Genomic DNA, 15,456 nt, shown 5'->3' on the forward strand with positions numbered 1-15,456 from the left:
CCTTTTTTTATTCATCAAATTCATTATTTTGTGTACATTTGTTGTCATTTTTGTGTTTTTCGAAATATTTTTAAGTGTTTTTCGAATAATTTTCTGTGTTGTGGACGTCCTTTTGAGTGTTTTTTGGAGTTGTGTTGTATATATTTGTTGTCATTTTGCATGTTTTTGTTATTTTGTGTGTGTTTGGAGCCAATTTTGTTCTCTGTTTTGGCATTTTGGAGTCATATTTTTGGTCTTTTTGTGTACCCTTTGTAGTCTTTTTTGTGTATTTTTGTAGTCATTTTGTGTGTTTTGGGGGGTTATTTAAACCAAATTAAACCAAGGGCCACCAGTTCCCCATTTCTGAGAAAACTTACATTATTGCTAATTGGTCATTCATTACACATTTTTTATAAATGAAATATGAATTATTTGTATTGCAGATGATGCAGTATTTTGTGTGATGTGTTGGCGATTAGTTCCACTCCTTACTTTTATCATAGTGGTTAGTAAAGGAGTGCTGGTTCAACTTTAGTAGGCTTAACTGTATGTTCTGATAAACTACATATTTACACTTTAATTAATATGTAGTTCATCACAATGACTTGATTTTATTTCTTTCGTGTCATATGGGTATAGCCTCACAGCTTCAGCTAGGTAGACTTCTACAAAAACCTCATTTAAACAAGATGAAGAAAGTCTGCAGTATTTAAAAGCCAGCTTTAATAAACCACTCTTCTCGATGTAGCCTTTAGCTAGCAGCTTTTGTTACCATGGTTACCCATGGCCAGGGCAGGTGTCGGCCTGCGCATGCGCGACAACAGTGAAACGTCACTTCGAATTCGAACCGAGTTACCACTTAAAAGCAAGACTACTTCTAAACAAGACTCTAAAACAATCATAGTTACCACTTAAAAGCAAGACTGCTTCTGAACAAGACGCTAAAACAATCATAGTTACCATTAAAAGCAAAACTACTTCTAGAACGGTAAGACACTTCAATAATAATAATTATTATTATTATTATTATTATTATTATTATTATTATTATTATTATTATTATTAGCGTATCTAAAGCCATTAACGTGTATTCTTTTTTCTTTTTTAAAAAAAAGATAATTCAAAGTAATACTTACTGTATACAATACATATTAACACATTTTTTTAACCATATTAATTTTGGCCTTAACTACGTCAAAAAAAAAAAAAAAAAAAAAAAACAGATAAGCTAGCTTCTATGGTGAGGAATACAGATATTTAAAAAAACAAAAAACAAAATTGAGAACAGATACAAATGAAAGGTGCATTTCAGTTCAGGGTGTCAAAATATGTTGTGTTGTATATATTTGTTGTCATTTTGCATGTTTTTGTTATTTTGTGTGTGTTTTGAGCCAATTTTGTTCTCTGTTTGGGCATTTTGGAGTCATATTTTTGGTCTTTTTGTGTACCCTTTTTAGTCCTTTTTGTGTATTTTTGTCGTCATTTTGTGTGTTTTTGGAGTCATTTTAAACCAAATTAAACCAAGGGCCACCAGTTCCCCATTTCTGAGAAAACTTACATTATTGCTCATTGGTCATTCATTACACATTTTTTATAAATGAAATATGAATTATTTGTATTGCAGATGATGCAGTATTTTGTGTGATGTGTTGGCGATTAGTTCCACTCCTTACTTTTATCATAGCGGTTAGTAAAGGAGTGCTGGTTCAACTTTAGTAGGCTTAACTGTATGTTCTGATAAACTACATATTTACACTTTAATTAATATGTAGTTCATCACAATGACTTGATTTTATTTCTTTCGTGTCATATGGGTATAGCCTCACAGCTTCAGCTAGGTAGACTTCTACAAAAACCTCATTTAAACAAGATGAAGAAAGTCTGCAGTATTTAAACGGCAGCTTTAATAAACCACTCTTCTCGATGTAGCCTTTAGCTAGCAGCTTTTGTTACCATGGTTACCCATGGCCAGGGCAGGTGTCGGCCTGCGCATGCGCGACAACAGTGAAACGTCACTTCGAATTCGAACCGAGTTACCACTTAAAAGCAAGACTGCTTCTAAACAAGACTCTAAAACAATCATAGTTACCATTGAAAGCAAGACTACTTCTAGAACGGTAAGACACTTCAATAATCATTATTATTATTATTATTATTATTATTATTATTATTATTATTATTATTATTATTATTATTATTATTATTATTATTATTATTTTCATTATTATTTTAATTATTATTATTATTATTATTATTAGCGTGTATTCTTTTTTCTTTTTAAAAAAAAGATAATTCAAAGCAATACTTACTGTATACAATACTTATTAACACATTTTTAAACCATATTAATGTTGGCCTTAACTACGTCAAAAAACCCCAAAAAAAAAACAGATAAGCTAGCTTCTATGGTGAGGAATACAGATATTTAAAAAACACAAAATTGAGAACAGATACAAATGAAAGGTTCGTTTCAGTTCAGGGTATCGGAATATGGAACAATCTAAATTATGACCTCAGTTATTAAGCTCCCTTAAAGACACAGACAACTTGACTCAAAGAAATTTACAAAAAAAAAAACAAAAACACAGAAAATGACTCCAACAACCCACAAAAATTGCAAGAAATACACTGAAAATAACTCAAAAAACACACGAAAAAAGAGGAACTATCAAATACACAGAAAAAGAGTCGAAATACACACAAAATAACTACTTTTAATTTATTATTACAAAATGCAGTTTTAGCACATTTGGGCTGTTTTACTTCTTAACTTTTCTTCCGTGAAAGCCTGTAAACAGAGATTAAATGAAACTGTGCGTTTTTCATCCTTTCTCACAAGTTTACTGCAAAGACACAAAGCTGATTTTATGAGTATATTCTGTTCAGCTATTTTAGGAAGCTTAGTAATGTGTTGGAGGTTTTCAATGCATCTAGAATAAAATTCAATATTGTTGGTCATTTTAATTATTTTTTTTTTATTTTGCAGAGAAATGGATACAAAGACAAGAATTGAAAAGCCAAACAAAGGAGGAGGTGGAGGAGGAAGAGATGTTTTTCTCTGGGATGACAAAAATGATTTCAGTATTGATTTTGGATTTGGACCAGCTTGCTCCATCAGGTACGTTTTTTCTGCTTGTCAAACTCAAGGCCAGGGGCCAAATACGGCCTTTCAGACCATCCAATTCGGCCCACAGGAGAAAGGGAAAATGACAGAGAAAACATGAATTATTGTGTAAATTACCAAATTATTCAGTTGCAAATTGTTGTTGAAAGAACAAACTTTTTCCCAAATCCTGCAATTTTCCCTTAAATGATTACACAAAATCTCCCCAAATTAAATTAAAAAAATGGTCTAAAAATCAAAGGTAATTTTAAGTGTTTGTCACTTATTGCTAAGCTAATGTTGATTGAGTGCTAACTTGGGCACATTAATGAAGAAATTGTTCATTTTTTCCACCTAAAACGTGCGCCCCACTTGTGATCGAACTGGTCTGTATTTGTCCCGTGAACTTAAATGAGTTTGACACTCCTGCTTTACTCAGTAACACTTTAAAATAATACCAACATGTCCAGGGTGACCATATTTTGATTTCCAAAAAAGAGGACACTTGGTCCGACCTCAGCATTCTCAAATTGCTCAATGTTTTTTTTAAATTTAAATTTAAATTTTTATCTGTTTTGTAACGGTAGAATGCAATATAATAGATAAATGAGTTGTTATTGTTTATAAGGTTCAAAAATGCATTTCTCTCTTTTTTACAAAGAATTTACAAAATGACAGAAGTCAATCACCTTTATTATGCATTATAACAATTGGTCTTTGATCTCCTGAAATCTCACGTATACCTTCTTAACAATGACAAACATCTCCTCCTAGTAATAAAAAAAAAAAAAAGAAAAAAAAACTCAAGGCTTACAGAACAGTAAATAATCAATAAAAGGGACATATTGTACCCATTTCACCTTTTAAAAGTTTCCTGTGGTCTAAATGACATATCTGTGTTGGGGTTTGGTCAAAACGTAACATAAATCAAGCAACGGGGGAGGTTTAATACCATGTATAATCCAGCTCTTTCAGAGCGCTCCGTTTTGAGGGGTGTGTCCCTGGAGTATCAAAGACCTCCCCCTCCCCCTGCCCCCCCCTGGTGGCACACACTAAAGGTAAACACAACTGAAGTGACTAGATTACATTCAAAATCAATGTAAATGATGCGAATTCAAGAAGTCCTGCATAACCTAATCGCTCAAAGTTAAAAAAAATTTAACTTTTCAAGTGACTTCAAGCAACAACTCCACCGTCCTCCACTGCCTGTAGAGCAGAGGCAGCAGCCCCTCTCTCCAGCTACGGCGAGACGGCTGGGGCAAAATTAAAGCGGTTAACTTTTTGAATAAGCCTACATTCTGAGTGAACTCATTATTTAGTAACTCCGTAAGTTGATCATTTAAACCTTAAAAGCGGCGATTTTAATGATAAGTGCCGTAAACATATGGCCGAAAAGAAGTGATCAGCCCTCTCTCTCCCCTGTCACACACACATTACATCAGCCTGTCTCGGGACAACAGATGGAGAGTAGCCGTTGGCTACAATATGGCATATTTACATTTTTTTGAATGTTCATTTATATGTACTGTCCTTACTTAAATAAAGAAAAAAATAAATAAATTAAAAAAAACATACACACACACAGTTCCCTGGTCATCACGTCACTGGAGCAATAAAGCGACCAAAAAGCACCACTATGTTCAAGCGAGATAAACAATGGCGGACTTTGGCAAAAGTTTTTATCAGGTTGGGGGTGGAGTCAATGGGTGGAGTTACCAGCGGAGGGGAGGGTATTTACTTTCGCGATTCAACTTGTGACGTCACAAAGTTAGAAAATTTGAAACTGGGCACTTTCCTCTGTGTTGTAATACTTACACAGACCACAAAGAAAGGACTGGATGGATTTATTTCATATTTTGTGTGCCGAGTGACAATCAAGTTACTTCATTTGTGTTCAAAAAGAGAGCAAAAGTGAATTTTTCATCATATGTCCCCTTTAAATAAACACCTTAATAAATAACTGAGAAAATTTACATCACATGGTCCCATGCTGACTAAGTTTCTCCCAGTGGCTCCTTAGTTTTCAAATCCCTCTTTGAACTTCCATTGTAGTTTTCCTGGTGACATTTTTAATTAATTCTACAAGTATTTGGTCTCTTTCCATCCATCTCAGACTTTAGTCTCTCTATTTTTTCCTCGTGTGCAATGATTTTGTCAAAACAAAGCGGCATCTTTTATGATTCAGTCACGTGTGAGTAAAATCACCGTAATGACATGATACTGGCTGTAAAGAGCAACTCATTAGCTTTCAGAAAAGGCTGGAATTTCTTAGAGCAAATATTAGCGGAGTTACGGCCATTGAAATTAACATGTTCCTCTAAATGCGTTCAGGTCCTTGGGAAACCCTGATATTTTTATGAGTTTGTAAAATCCGGCCGTACGGTCCAGACAAGACGTGAAAAGAGGACGTTTCCGGGTAGATTCGGATGTATGGTCACCCAAAACATGTCTGCAGTTTCTCCTACATGTTCTTCTTTGTCTCTGTATTTCTCAGCAGACCTGCTCAAAATGAACAAAGCACCGGCCAAGGTGGAGACAGAGACGCAGGTCAAGATTGGGGAACCACAAATACAGATCATGACAGAGATCGAAACAGAGATAAAGACAGAAGGACACAGGAGAAACGTGGTGACAAAGCTCTTCCTTTGTCCTTAAACACCAGCTTAAGGGATGTCAAGTCATGTAATGACATTCCACTAGAGTCCCGCAACCTGCCCTTACAGAGGATCCTCATGACTAAAGAGAAGCAAGAGGAACTGAAGGAGTTGCTCCAGGATCTACAAAGTGGGGAATTTGATGACCCCAATGAGTAAGAACACAGTCCTAAATATACAATAATGTGGTTTCTGGTGGAGAAAAATTACAAATTTTAACTCACGCTTTGCTTGTTTTGTGTTAGAGAGTCTGATTCCGATTCCTCAGAGGGAGAGGAGTATGATGGGGAAGGACTGTTTTGGCCGGAGGACAAAGCTGATGTATGTGAGAATGACAGTTATATCAGTGTGAGGAAGAAGATGGTCAGCAAGCACAACCACAACCTCACCAACATTCTGTCAGAAAACAGCAAGCTGTGCCAGCAGTTCCAGAGGAAACAGGTAAATATGTGACATATCAATTATCTTTCCTCACATCCTATACATCTGATTGTGTTCATCTGACCCTGACTGCCTTGCTTTCTTCCTGTTGTCACCTCAGTCATCCAGGCACTATATGTCCATGCTGGTTCAGAGGAAGAACCTCCCGGCTTGGCAGGAAAGAGAGAATATTCTAGATCTGTTGGACCAGAGTCAAGTGCTGGTGGTCAGCGGGATGACAGGGTGAGTCAGATAGAGCCCTAGAGAATTCCAAACTGAAATGTTGTTATCCTTTGAAATGTTTTATCAGGGTTCTTACCAGGAATTCTTCATAGCATTTCCATGTGCACTCCTGGAAGTCCCTTTTGTGTCCAAGTGTGCAACAATTAATATGATGGTACCGACTAAAAAAGGAAAAAACAGAAAATTCCCCATATGCACTGTAGGAGATCACAAAAACAGCCCCTACGCTTAACATTGCTGCGAGAACCCTGGTTTTACCATATTAAATACTAAAAATGTTGTTTAAAAAAACCCAAAACAAAACATGACGGTGCTTTTAACTTTTGTGGCTATTTTCTGCTTTTTTCTGTAGTTGTGGAAAAACGACTCAGATTCCTCAATTCATCCTGGATGCCTCCCTAAGAGGGCCTGCTGGGCAGGTGGCCAACATTGTCTGCACCCAGCCAAGACGGATCTCTGCCATCTCCGTGGCTCAGAGGGTAGCACAGGAGCGTGCAGAGTCCCTGGGAAACTCTGTGGGCTACCAGATCCGCCTGGAGAGCGTCAAGGTACAGATACTGATACAGCTCACACATTCCGCCACACCTAGTGTTCTCTAAACTCTAATGAATTCTAATGAAGTCTGTCTCTCTCTGTCACTTTCTACTAGACGTCAGCTACGAGATTACTGTACTGCACCACAGGTGTGCTGCTGAGGAGGCTGGAGGGAGATGCCGACCTCAAAGGTGTCACACACGTCATCGTGGATGAAGTGCATGAGCGCACAGAAGAGAGGTAGGATGAGATCTCACACTTAAAGGAAGTGCAAGACAGATATTGTTTACTATAAACTATAAGTATAGTTTATAAACTATAAGTATCGTTTATAGTAGACAATTCAGAGATTTTCAGAGACCCGCTATTGCGCTCCTGAAAAAACTTCAAAACAAGAGCCCTATTTACAAATGAACGAATGAAAGACGAGAAGAGATGCTTTTATTTTGATAAGGGGATGTTGACTTTGAGCTTGAAGCTGGTCCCAGGACAATTTTACATTGTGCTCTCAATGCATCATGGGATGGTTGAGTATGAGTAGTATGCCCATTGTGCATACTTATAAAATGTCACGATTTAGTATACATCCGGGTATTTCTTGCGTACTCAATCTTTCCATACTATCTAATGTGAACACACTACATGCTCATTTTGACGTCAGACTTAGTATGAGTAGTACGTTAGTAAATGATTTCGAACACAGCCATATATTAAAAAAATTAAGATTTAAATTCAAGGAATTTTTGTTTATAAGGGTCAAGAAGAGAATAATAAAAATTTAAAAACCAGTTGATTCTCATTTTCTGTTTCTAAAGCTTTGTTTTCCCATTTTGTCTCAGTGATTTCCTGCTTTTGGTGCTCAAAGACTTGATCGTGCAGAGACCAGACATGAAGATCATCCTAATGAGTGCCACTCTGAATGCTGAGCTTTTCTCAGAGTATTTCTCTAACTGTCCAACCATCCACATACCAGGTAATCATCCCAGTACAGACACACACACACACACACACACACACACACACACACACACACACACACACACACACTCTATCAGGAGATGTTTGATAGTTTTGTAACGAGTCTGTCGTTCCAGGGCAAACCTTCCCCGTGGATCAGTTTTTTCTAGAAGACGCCATCGCTGAAACCAGGTATGTGTGTTATTCTTGTTTATTAGATGACTAAGTGAAATCAGTGTCTCCTTAATGCTTGACATGTTTGCATGTTTGTGTAGCTACGTCATCGAGGGGAGCAGCCTTTATAAGCGGAAACACAATTCATCTCGCATCTATGGGCCAGGATACAAAGGTGGGCCCAGGAATGCCATGGATTACGTGTTTGACGACTCTGAGTCTTTTGACAAAACAAATTTTGTCAAAGACTCGATTCCCGACCAGGATCTTTGCCTGCAGGAACTTTTCATCAGATACAGCGGTACGTGAGAACATATTGAAAAAGGCTGATCTCAGCCAGGGTTGGAGTCCATTATGAGAGTCATTGTGTAACTGATAATTAATTACAATTATGATGTAATTATAATTCTGTTTGTAATTTAAAAAATGTGTTGCCGTCATAATCATAATTAAATTGTAATTGAGTTCAGATAATTGTAATTGGCATGGAAATTCTATAAAAACTGCCGATTACAATTTATTTAAACGCAAGCCTGGAGAACCATGTTACATTAACAATTTTTAAAACATACCAAGTTTTACCTCTACCTGTCAGTGAATCTTGAGGATCATTTTACCATTTAAATACTTTTATACTGACACAAAAAAGGCTCAGATGTCCTCACCAAAACCATGAGTACCAATATTTTCATTGATTAGGTACTAGTCTAACCAGGTAACCAGAGATGAAAAACTAATCGGATGATGGATAATATTTTTTTGTGTATTTTACAACTGGTTTAAGACATGGGTCAAAACTGACCCGTTATCATAAGGGATGCTAACAGAAAGCTAACACAAGAGGAAGGTTAAGTTTTATGGGGTTATTTATTTCAGGCTCAGTAAATTTTATGAATTGTAATAGAACTTTAGTAATAGATTAAGTAATACTTTTCATTTTAATTGTAACTGGGAAAAAATGCCAGTCGTCAAAATCATAATTGAGTTTCTGAACATGGATAATTGAAGACGTAATTGTAGTTTAAAATTGTAATCGACCCCAAACCTGATTAGGTACTGATGATAAGTTTCTTCTTCTGGGTTTATTCAGACCAAGTGATGGGATGTGTTTTTTTTTGGTTTATGTAGATGTTAGTGCACCTGTGCTCAAAACAATTGCTGCGATGGACCTGGATAAGATAAACATGGACCTGGTGGAACGACTGCTGGAGTGGATTGTAGAAGGAAACCACAAATATCCTCCAGGTAGGAACAATCTCTGCCTGGATTCACTTACACAGCTTTTCTTTTCTTTTTTCTACATTTATTGTTATTCTATGATCTTCTGACGAAGCATCAACATTAGAAGAAGACCTCTGGGTAATAATTGAGTATTTAGTGACGTAAACATTTTTAAATCTAAGTAGAAGACTTGTTTTTCTCTACTGTGTATGACTGAGAGGGAGATTTTTAATCATACTATTGTTGATTAAAAGTTTTTATTCCTGATTTAATTTTTTTTTTTTTCCTGATGATTTTAATGTTCTTTTTGATTTTTAAACTGTTGAATGTTTTCTGTTGCACTTTTTAATCATGTTAAGCACAATAATTCCCTTGCAAATGTAATGCACTATACAAATAAATTTGCCTTGCATTGCCTAGTCTCAGATGTATAGATTTAGTCAATTCCTGTTATTTTAACATTCTATAATGTGGTTGCAGGTGCAGTGTTGGTGTTTATGCCCGGCATGGCTGAAATCAGAATGCTTTATGAGAGGCTTCAAGCTAACACGACGTTGAACCACAAGGGGTCATCCAGGTCTGATTGATTGTTTGTTTTTATCGATTTTACAAAGAAATTTCTCAGCTTCCTCTGCTTCCTCAACAGTTTTTTGGGTTTTTTCATACTGAAAAAACATTTGTGTGTGATAGATGCTTATTGTGACTGTGTTGTCAGATGTGTGGTGTATCCTCTGCATTCATCGCTCTCCAATGAGGAGCAGAAGGCCATTTTCAGCCGCCCTCCAGACGGTGTCACAAAAATAATAATCTCCACTAACATCGCAGAGACGTCGATTACCATCGACGACGTGGTGTATGTGATCGATTCTGGAAAAATGAAAGAGAAAACGTAAGCGTGTGTTTTGTCAGCCTGATATCAAATGAGCTTGATTTGGGACGCGCTCTGATGCATTTTGTGTTTTGCTCATAGGTACGATGCCTCCAAATGCATGGAGAGCCTGGAGGACTCGTGGGTTTCTCGGGCCAACGCAATGCAGAGGAAAGGTCGAGCTGGCCGCGTGGCCTCGGGCGTCTGCTTTCACCTGTTCACCAGCCACTGCTTCAAGCACCAGCTGGCTGAGCAACAGCTGCCTGAGATCCAGAGAGTTCCCCTGGAGCAGCTCTGCCTTAGGTACCTCCATCTGCCTCATGTTTTATTTCTGTTTATGTACATAATAGAAACCTTGCTTTTATTTTCATTTGTGCACACATTTTCTGAGGTAGAAGTGGATTTAATCTCCCACTATCTTGGTTTTTGGTTCTCTAGCTGATTTCACATCTCCTCTCCTCAACAGGATTAAGATCCTGGACCTATTTGCTGAGAAGACCCTGGAGTCGGTCTTCTCTCAAATCATCGAACCCCCGGATCTGGAAAGCCTGGAGGCAGCCAGTCAGCAGCTCCAGGACCTGGGAGCGCTGACAGCAGATGAGAAGCTGACCCCGCTGGGTTACCACCTGGCCTCCCTGCCCGTCGACGTCCGCATCGGGAAACTTATGCTCTTTGGCTCCATGTTCCGCTGCCTCGACCCTGCGCTCACCATCGCTGCCAGCCTGGCCTCTAAATCACCATTTGTAAGAGTTCTTACCACTGATAAGTGTTTCTAAAGCTTAATTTTGTTATTTTCCTCGCCAGACATTTTAATGACATTTTTTATTTTTATGCTGCTTTTTTTTAAAATAATTATTTTGTTTAAATGCATATTTTGGCATTAGCTTTGAATGTTGTGTGTCTTTCACAGTTGGGGTCAATTATAATTGTAATTGCGTAATTGATAATGACAATTCTGGTGTAATTGGAAACTACATGAGATCATTATTTAAACCCTTTGGTCCTGTGTGGGCTGTTTTCAAGCGCTATATCAATAAAAGTTTGTAAAAATGTAATTTTACTTTTGTAATTGAGAAATGAATTGTAACTGACTTTCAGGCGAAAATTAATAATTGAAATTGGAAAAAATGTTGGTCACTGTAATCATTATTTAATTGTTATTGAACATGGATGATTGAACGTAATGTAATGGATGTAATTGACCACAGCCCTGGTGTCTTTTATATATTGTATATTTAAGATTTATTTATTTTTTGTTCACTAGATTAGTTTCTTTGTCCTGGAAAATTGATTTAAAAACCTTTATATATTCGTTCACCTTCAGGTGTCTCCTTGGAATAAACGAGAGGAAGCCAATATGAAGAAACGTGCATTCGCGGTGGGCAATAGCGACCATCTAACTTTGCTACAGGCTTATAAGGTATGAAGGTTTCACCAACAGAAATGTTCCAAGATACAACCATCCTGCTTGGATGCTTAATGTGATGAATGATGCTCTTGTGCAGGGATGGTGCTCTGCTGCAAAGAAGGGGACGAGGGCTGCCTATGTCTACTGCAGGGAGAACTTCCTGTCCTCACGTGTTTTACAAGTCAGTTTGCTGAATTTACTTACAAAGAGTTTTTCATGATGTTGGTATGACACAGTGTTGAATTGAGAGTTGAAGCTCGTACAGTGTGAGAACTGTTGCTTCCTGTGCAGGAGATTGCCAGCCTGAAGAGACAGTTTGCTGAGCTGCTGTCTGACATCGGCTTCTGCAGGGAGGGACTGAGAGCCAGAGCCATCGAGCGTGCCTCGACACATGGCACAGATGGAGTCCTGAAGGCTACGGGTCCTGAGGTTGGACACACACACATGCACGCACACACACACGGGTTGGGATCAATTATAATTATCATGTAATTGGCAACAAATTGAAATGAGGACGTGTTTGTAATTTAAAAATCTGTTGCTGTTTTAATCCTAATTGAACTGTAATCGCTGGGTTTTCATCACGTGATTATGATGACGCGCAACGGGGGTCAGATACAGATACATGTCAGGAAGTAAAAATGGAGAATACGCCTATGAAGGAAAGCGTTGCAAAGAGTCTATATTGAACTGATTTAGGTCCAGTTTCAAGACAAAGATACAACAGAATATAAAGATTTTCTGACCATCGAGGCTGTTGATATCACAAACTATATGGTCTTTCAGACATCGCACTACACCAAACAGCAGATGAAAGCTTATAAAAGTATGGAGGAATGTAACTTTTTTGTGAGTGGGTGGGTCCACAATCTCAGTACCAAACGGCTCCACAATGATTATCATCTGGTCTTCACCAGGGTGAAGTTTGTTCTTCTATTATTTTATGTTAAGATGCTAGCAGCTAGCAGTAACGGCTATAATGTAAACAAACATGTAAAACATCTCAACGACAACGTTAGCCTGACAGTCAAGGATACAAGAGGTTTGTTTGTCACATACATATATACTACTACTGAATAGTACTTTATGACATGTAGTGAAATAGCATTAGGGTGTTCAGCTTTTACTGTGCACAGTGTGCGGGGGTGAAAGAAGTCCATATGAAATTAGCGGTGTTAACTTAATAATCATTACTTAGTAAATGAGTATTTAATGACAACCTAATGCAATATAAACACACGCTAACATACCTCTGACCAAGTGGTCACTACAGACACGAGCATCAGCAAACTCTGCTTAATTTCATTTGAACTTTAGTAATTGAGAATGTAATTGTAATTGACTTTCAGGGGGAAAAAAATTAATGTAATATTGTAATTTGAAAAAATGCTGGTCTTCGTAATTGTAATTGAACACGGGCTGCACAATTATGGCCAAAAAGATAATAATGATTATTTTGATCAATATTGTAATCACAATTAGAATCACAATTATTTATCATATTTGGTAAAAAAATTATTTGGTAAAAAAAATTATTACACTACTTCAAAACAATATGTACATTTTGCAGTGCAATATGAAGCTTTAAATAAAAATTATTATAAAAAATATTTAAAAAATATAATCTAATGTGCCAAAGGCTAAGCTTTAAATAATCATGGCAACCAAAATTGTGATTGCGATTAAAAATCAATGAATTGTGCATCCCTAAATTAAACATGGATAATTAAAGACGTAATTGTAATTGAAAAATGTGATTGATCCCAACCCTGACACACACACACACACACACACTCATAATCTAACCATCTGGCCTTCATCATGAACCACATCCTGAACAGTTCTGTTTTTTTTTCCAGGCTAACCTGAACTCTGAAAACATCAGTCTGATGTCGGCCATGCTCTGCGCTGCGCTCTATCCCAACGTGATCCAGGTGCCTTTACAGTCGTTTTAAATCTAAAATGTGAAACATCCAAAGCTCAAGTTGAACTAAAAAGGCTTGCATTGTCCTTCTCCAGGTTCAAACTCCTGAGGAGTACTACAGCGATGGCGAGTTGAAGAAGCTGCCCAAAGCCAGCGAGCTCCGCTTCTTGACCAAGAGTGACGGCTATGTGCACGTGCACCCGTCCTCTGTCAACCACCATGTGAGGCCTAAAAAGCAAACGCATCATATGTATATTACAAAGCACAGCTGTGAATGCAAAACAAACCTGCTTTTGTTTTGTTTGCTCCACAGACTCGTCTCTACGAGAGCCCGTTCCTGGTTTACCTCGAGAAGGTGAAAACCAGACGTGTGTTTATCAGGGACTGCAGCATGACGTCCGTGTTCCCGCTGCTGCTGTTCGGGGGCAGCCAGATCAACGTGGAGCTGCACAACGGAGAGTTTGTCCTCTCTCTGGATGATGGATGGATTAAATTTGCTGCTCCCTCATATCAGGTCAGTGTCAAGATGCAAAGAGTTCTCCCTAACTCCTACATAGGAAGGTACGGAGCCCCAGACAAGAAAATAAATAAAATACTTAATTTTTTTGCATAAAAAACACTACTTTGTGTTTCGAAGTATAATGTACACACAATAGTACCGTAATTTGTGGCCATGTAGCAGTAATTAATAATATCTGAAGGATATTGTTATGTAGTAGAGGTGTGCATTGCCATGAATCTGACAATATGATACGATTCACAAATTGCATGTCACAATATGATCTATCTTGATACTAAGATATAGATCGCGATATCAATACAAAATGGTATGAAAAGCAGTATCTATTTTTTATTTGCGAGAACAAGTAAATGTTAATTAACTGAAATTGATATTCAAGTACCAATATCAAAAACAAATAGTATGTTTATTAAACTGTCAACTTACAGTTTTAAAAACAGTTTAACTTTGCCTTCTAGAACAGATTCTGATTCTGTTAAGTTTTTCAAAAAGTCACCATACATCTATAAAAGTGCCCAGTATGTTTTATGAAAATAAAGTGCAATCAACGCCCAAGCTACAATGCATTGAGGAGTGAAGTAGTTTAACAAGGTCTGATGTTGTTCACTGACACCTGGTGACCAGGCATTTATGTGCTATGCATATGTTAGCACAATTATGTTTTTTCGCAATATATCACTTTATTTTGTAGTATTTGCATCACTTTTTTTTATTTAGACATATTGTTCATTTGTTCATTGTTTGATCTGGTCCACATTAACAACATCTGCCGTTGCTGCAGCAACTAGCCACGCTAACTACCGGCAATATACTTAATATTATTGATTAGTATTTCATGCACGTGTTGTAGAATTAGTGATTCATGTGCACGTCATAGCTAATTCGGGGCCACAATTAATGAATTTATTTTATTACCGTGTCATGTCTGGGACTTCATAAGAAAACGTACAATGACTACTGAAGTGTTGGAGAATATATATACTGTTACTATATGATTTATTTCTGTGTTTTTCTGTGACCAAGGTGGCCGCGCTAGTGAAGGAGCTGCGTTGGGAACTGGATGAGCTCCTGGAGGATAAGATCAGGAATCCTAACATAGATCTGTGTCCCCGCGAGTCTCGCATCATCCAGATGATCGTCCACCTCATCACCACACAGTAGATGGACACATGGAGCTGTGACGCTTTTTTTATCTGAAAAGCTTGTTCCCTCAATATGAATAATAAAGCAAACCAAAAGGCCAAACGCTGCACTTTAAATGACTTTTAAAAGACATTTGACTTAAGCTGGTACTGAGACACAATCATAAATTTACAGGATTTCTTTTCTTCATTTTTTTTTTGCATTGTAGGCTTTATAAATTCTACCTTCTGGTGAAATGACTATGCAGAAAATCTTCCTGCTACAAAGCACTTTCCTTACAACATATTTAGTTTTTAGATGCTTCACTG

The 15,456-nt window shown here is 37.4% G+C and overlaps 1 protein-coding gene across 1 annotated transcript; it reads left to right on the forward strand.

Annotated features, from left to right (window-relative positions):
• The first annotated feature begins 2,040 nt into the window (after positions 1-2,040).
• On the forward strand, positions 2,041-15,166 carry LOC114464253 (putative ATP-dependent RNA helicase DHX57). The gene is made up of 22 exons (XM_028448303.1): positions 2,041-2,096; positions 2,966-3,097; positions 5,577-5,891; positions 5,982-6,177; positions 6,278-6,399; positions 6,752-6,947; positions 7,049-7,173; positions 7,773-7,906; positions 8,028-8,082; positions 8,166-8,365; positions 9,193-9,309; positions 9,766-9,862; positions 10,001-10,174; positions 10,256-10,456; positions 10,620-10,896; positions 11,478-11,573; positions 11,659-11,742; positions 11,853-11,990; positions 13,421-13,495; positions 13,581-13,706; positions 13,799-13,999; positions 15,029-15,166. Exons 2-22 carry the CDS (start codon positions 2,970-2,972, stop codon positions 15,164-15,166), a joined length of 3,195 nt encoding a protein of 1,064 aa, XP_028304104.1. The 5' UTR covers positions 2,041-2,096; positions 2,966-2,969.
• The last annotated feature ends 290 nt before the right edge of the window (positions 15,167-15,456 follow it).

This window comes from Gouania willdenowi, chromosome 6 (genome assembly GCF_900634775.1).
Source record: "Gouania willdenowi chromosome 6, fGouWil2.1, whole genome shotgun sequence".
Classification (NCBI taxonomy): domain Eukaryota; kingdom Metazoa; phylum Chordata; class Actinopteri; order Blenniiformes; family Gobiesocidae; genus Gouania; species Gouania willdenowi.

What these genes read in the sequence shown, in the direction of transcription:
- LOC114464253 (XM_028448303.1), top strand. Translation starts at nt 2,970, where the DNA reads ATGGATACAAAGACAAGAATTGAAAAGCCAAACAAAGGAGGAGGTGGA. An exon ending in GTGGTCAGCGGGATGACAGG is followed by an intron (nt 6,400 to 6,751) that starts GTGAGTCAGATA and finishes TTTTTTCTGTAG; the next exon opens with TTGTGGAAAAACGACTCAGA. An exon ending in AAACCACAAATATCCTCCAG is followed by an intron (nt 9,310 to 9,765) that starts GTAGGAACAATC and finishes ATGTGGTTGCAG; the next exon opens with GTGCAGTGTTGGTGTTTATG.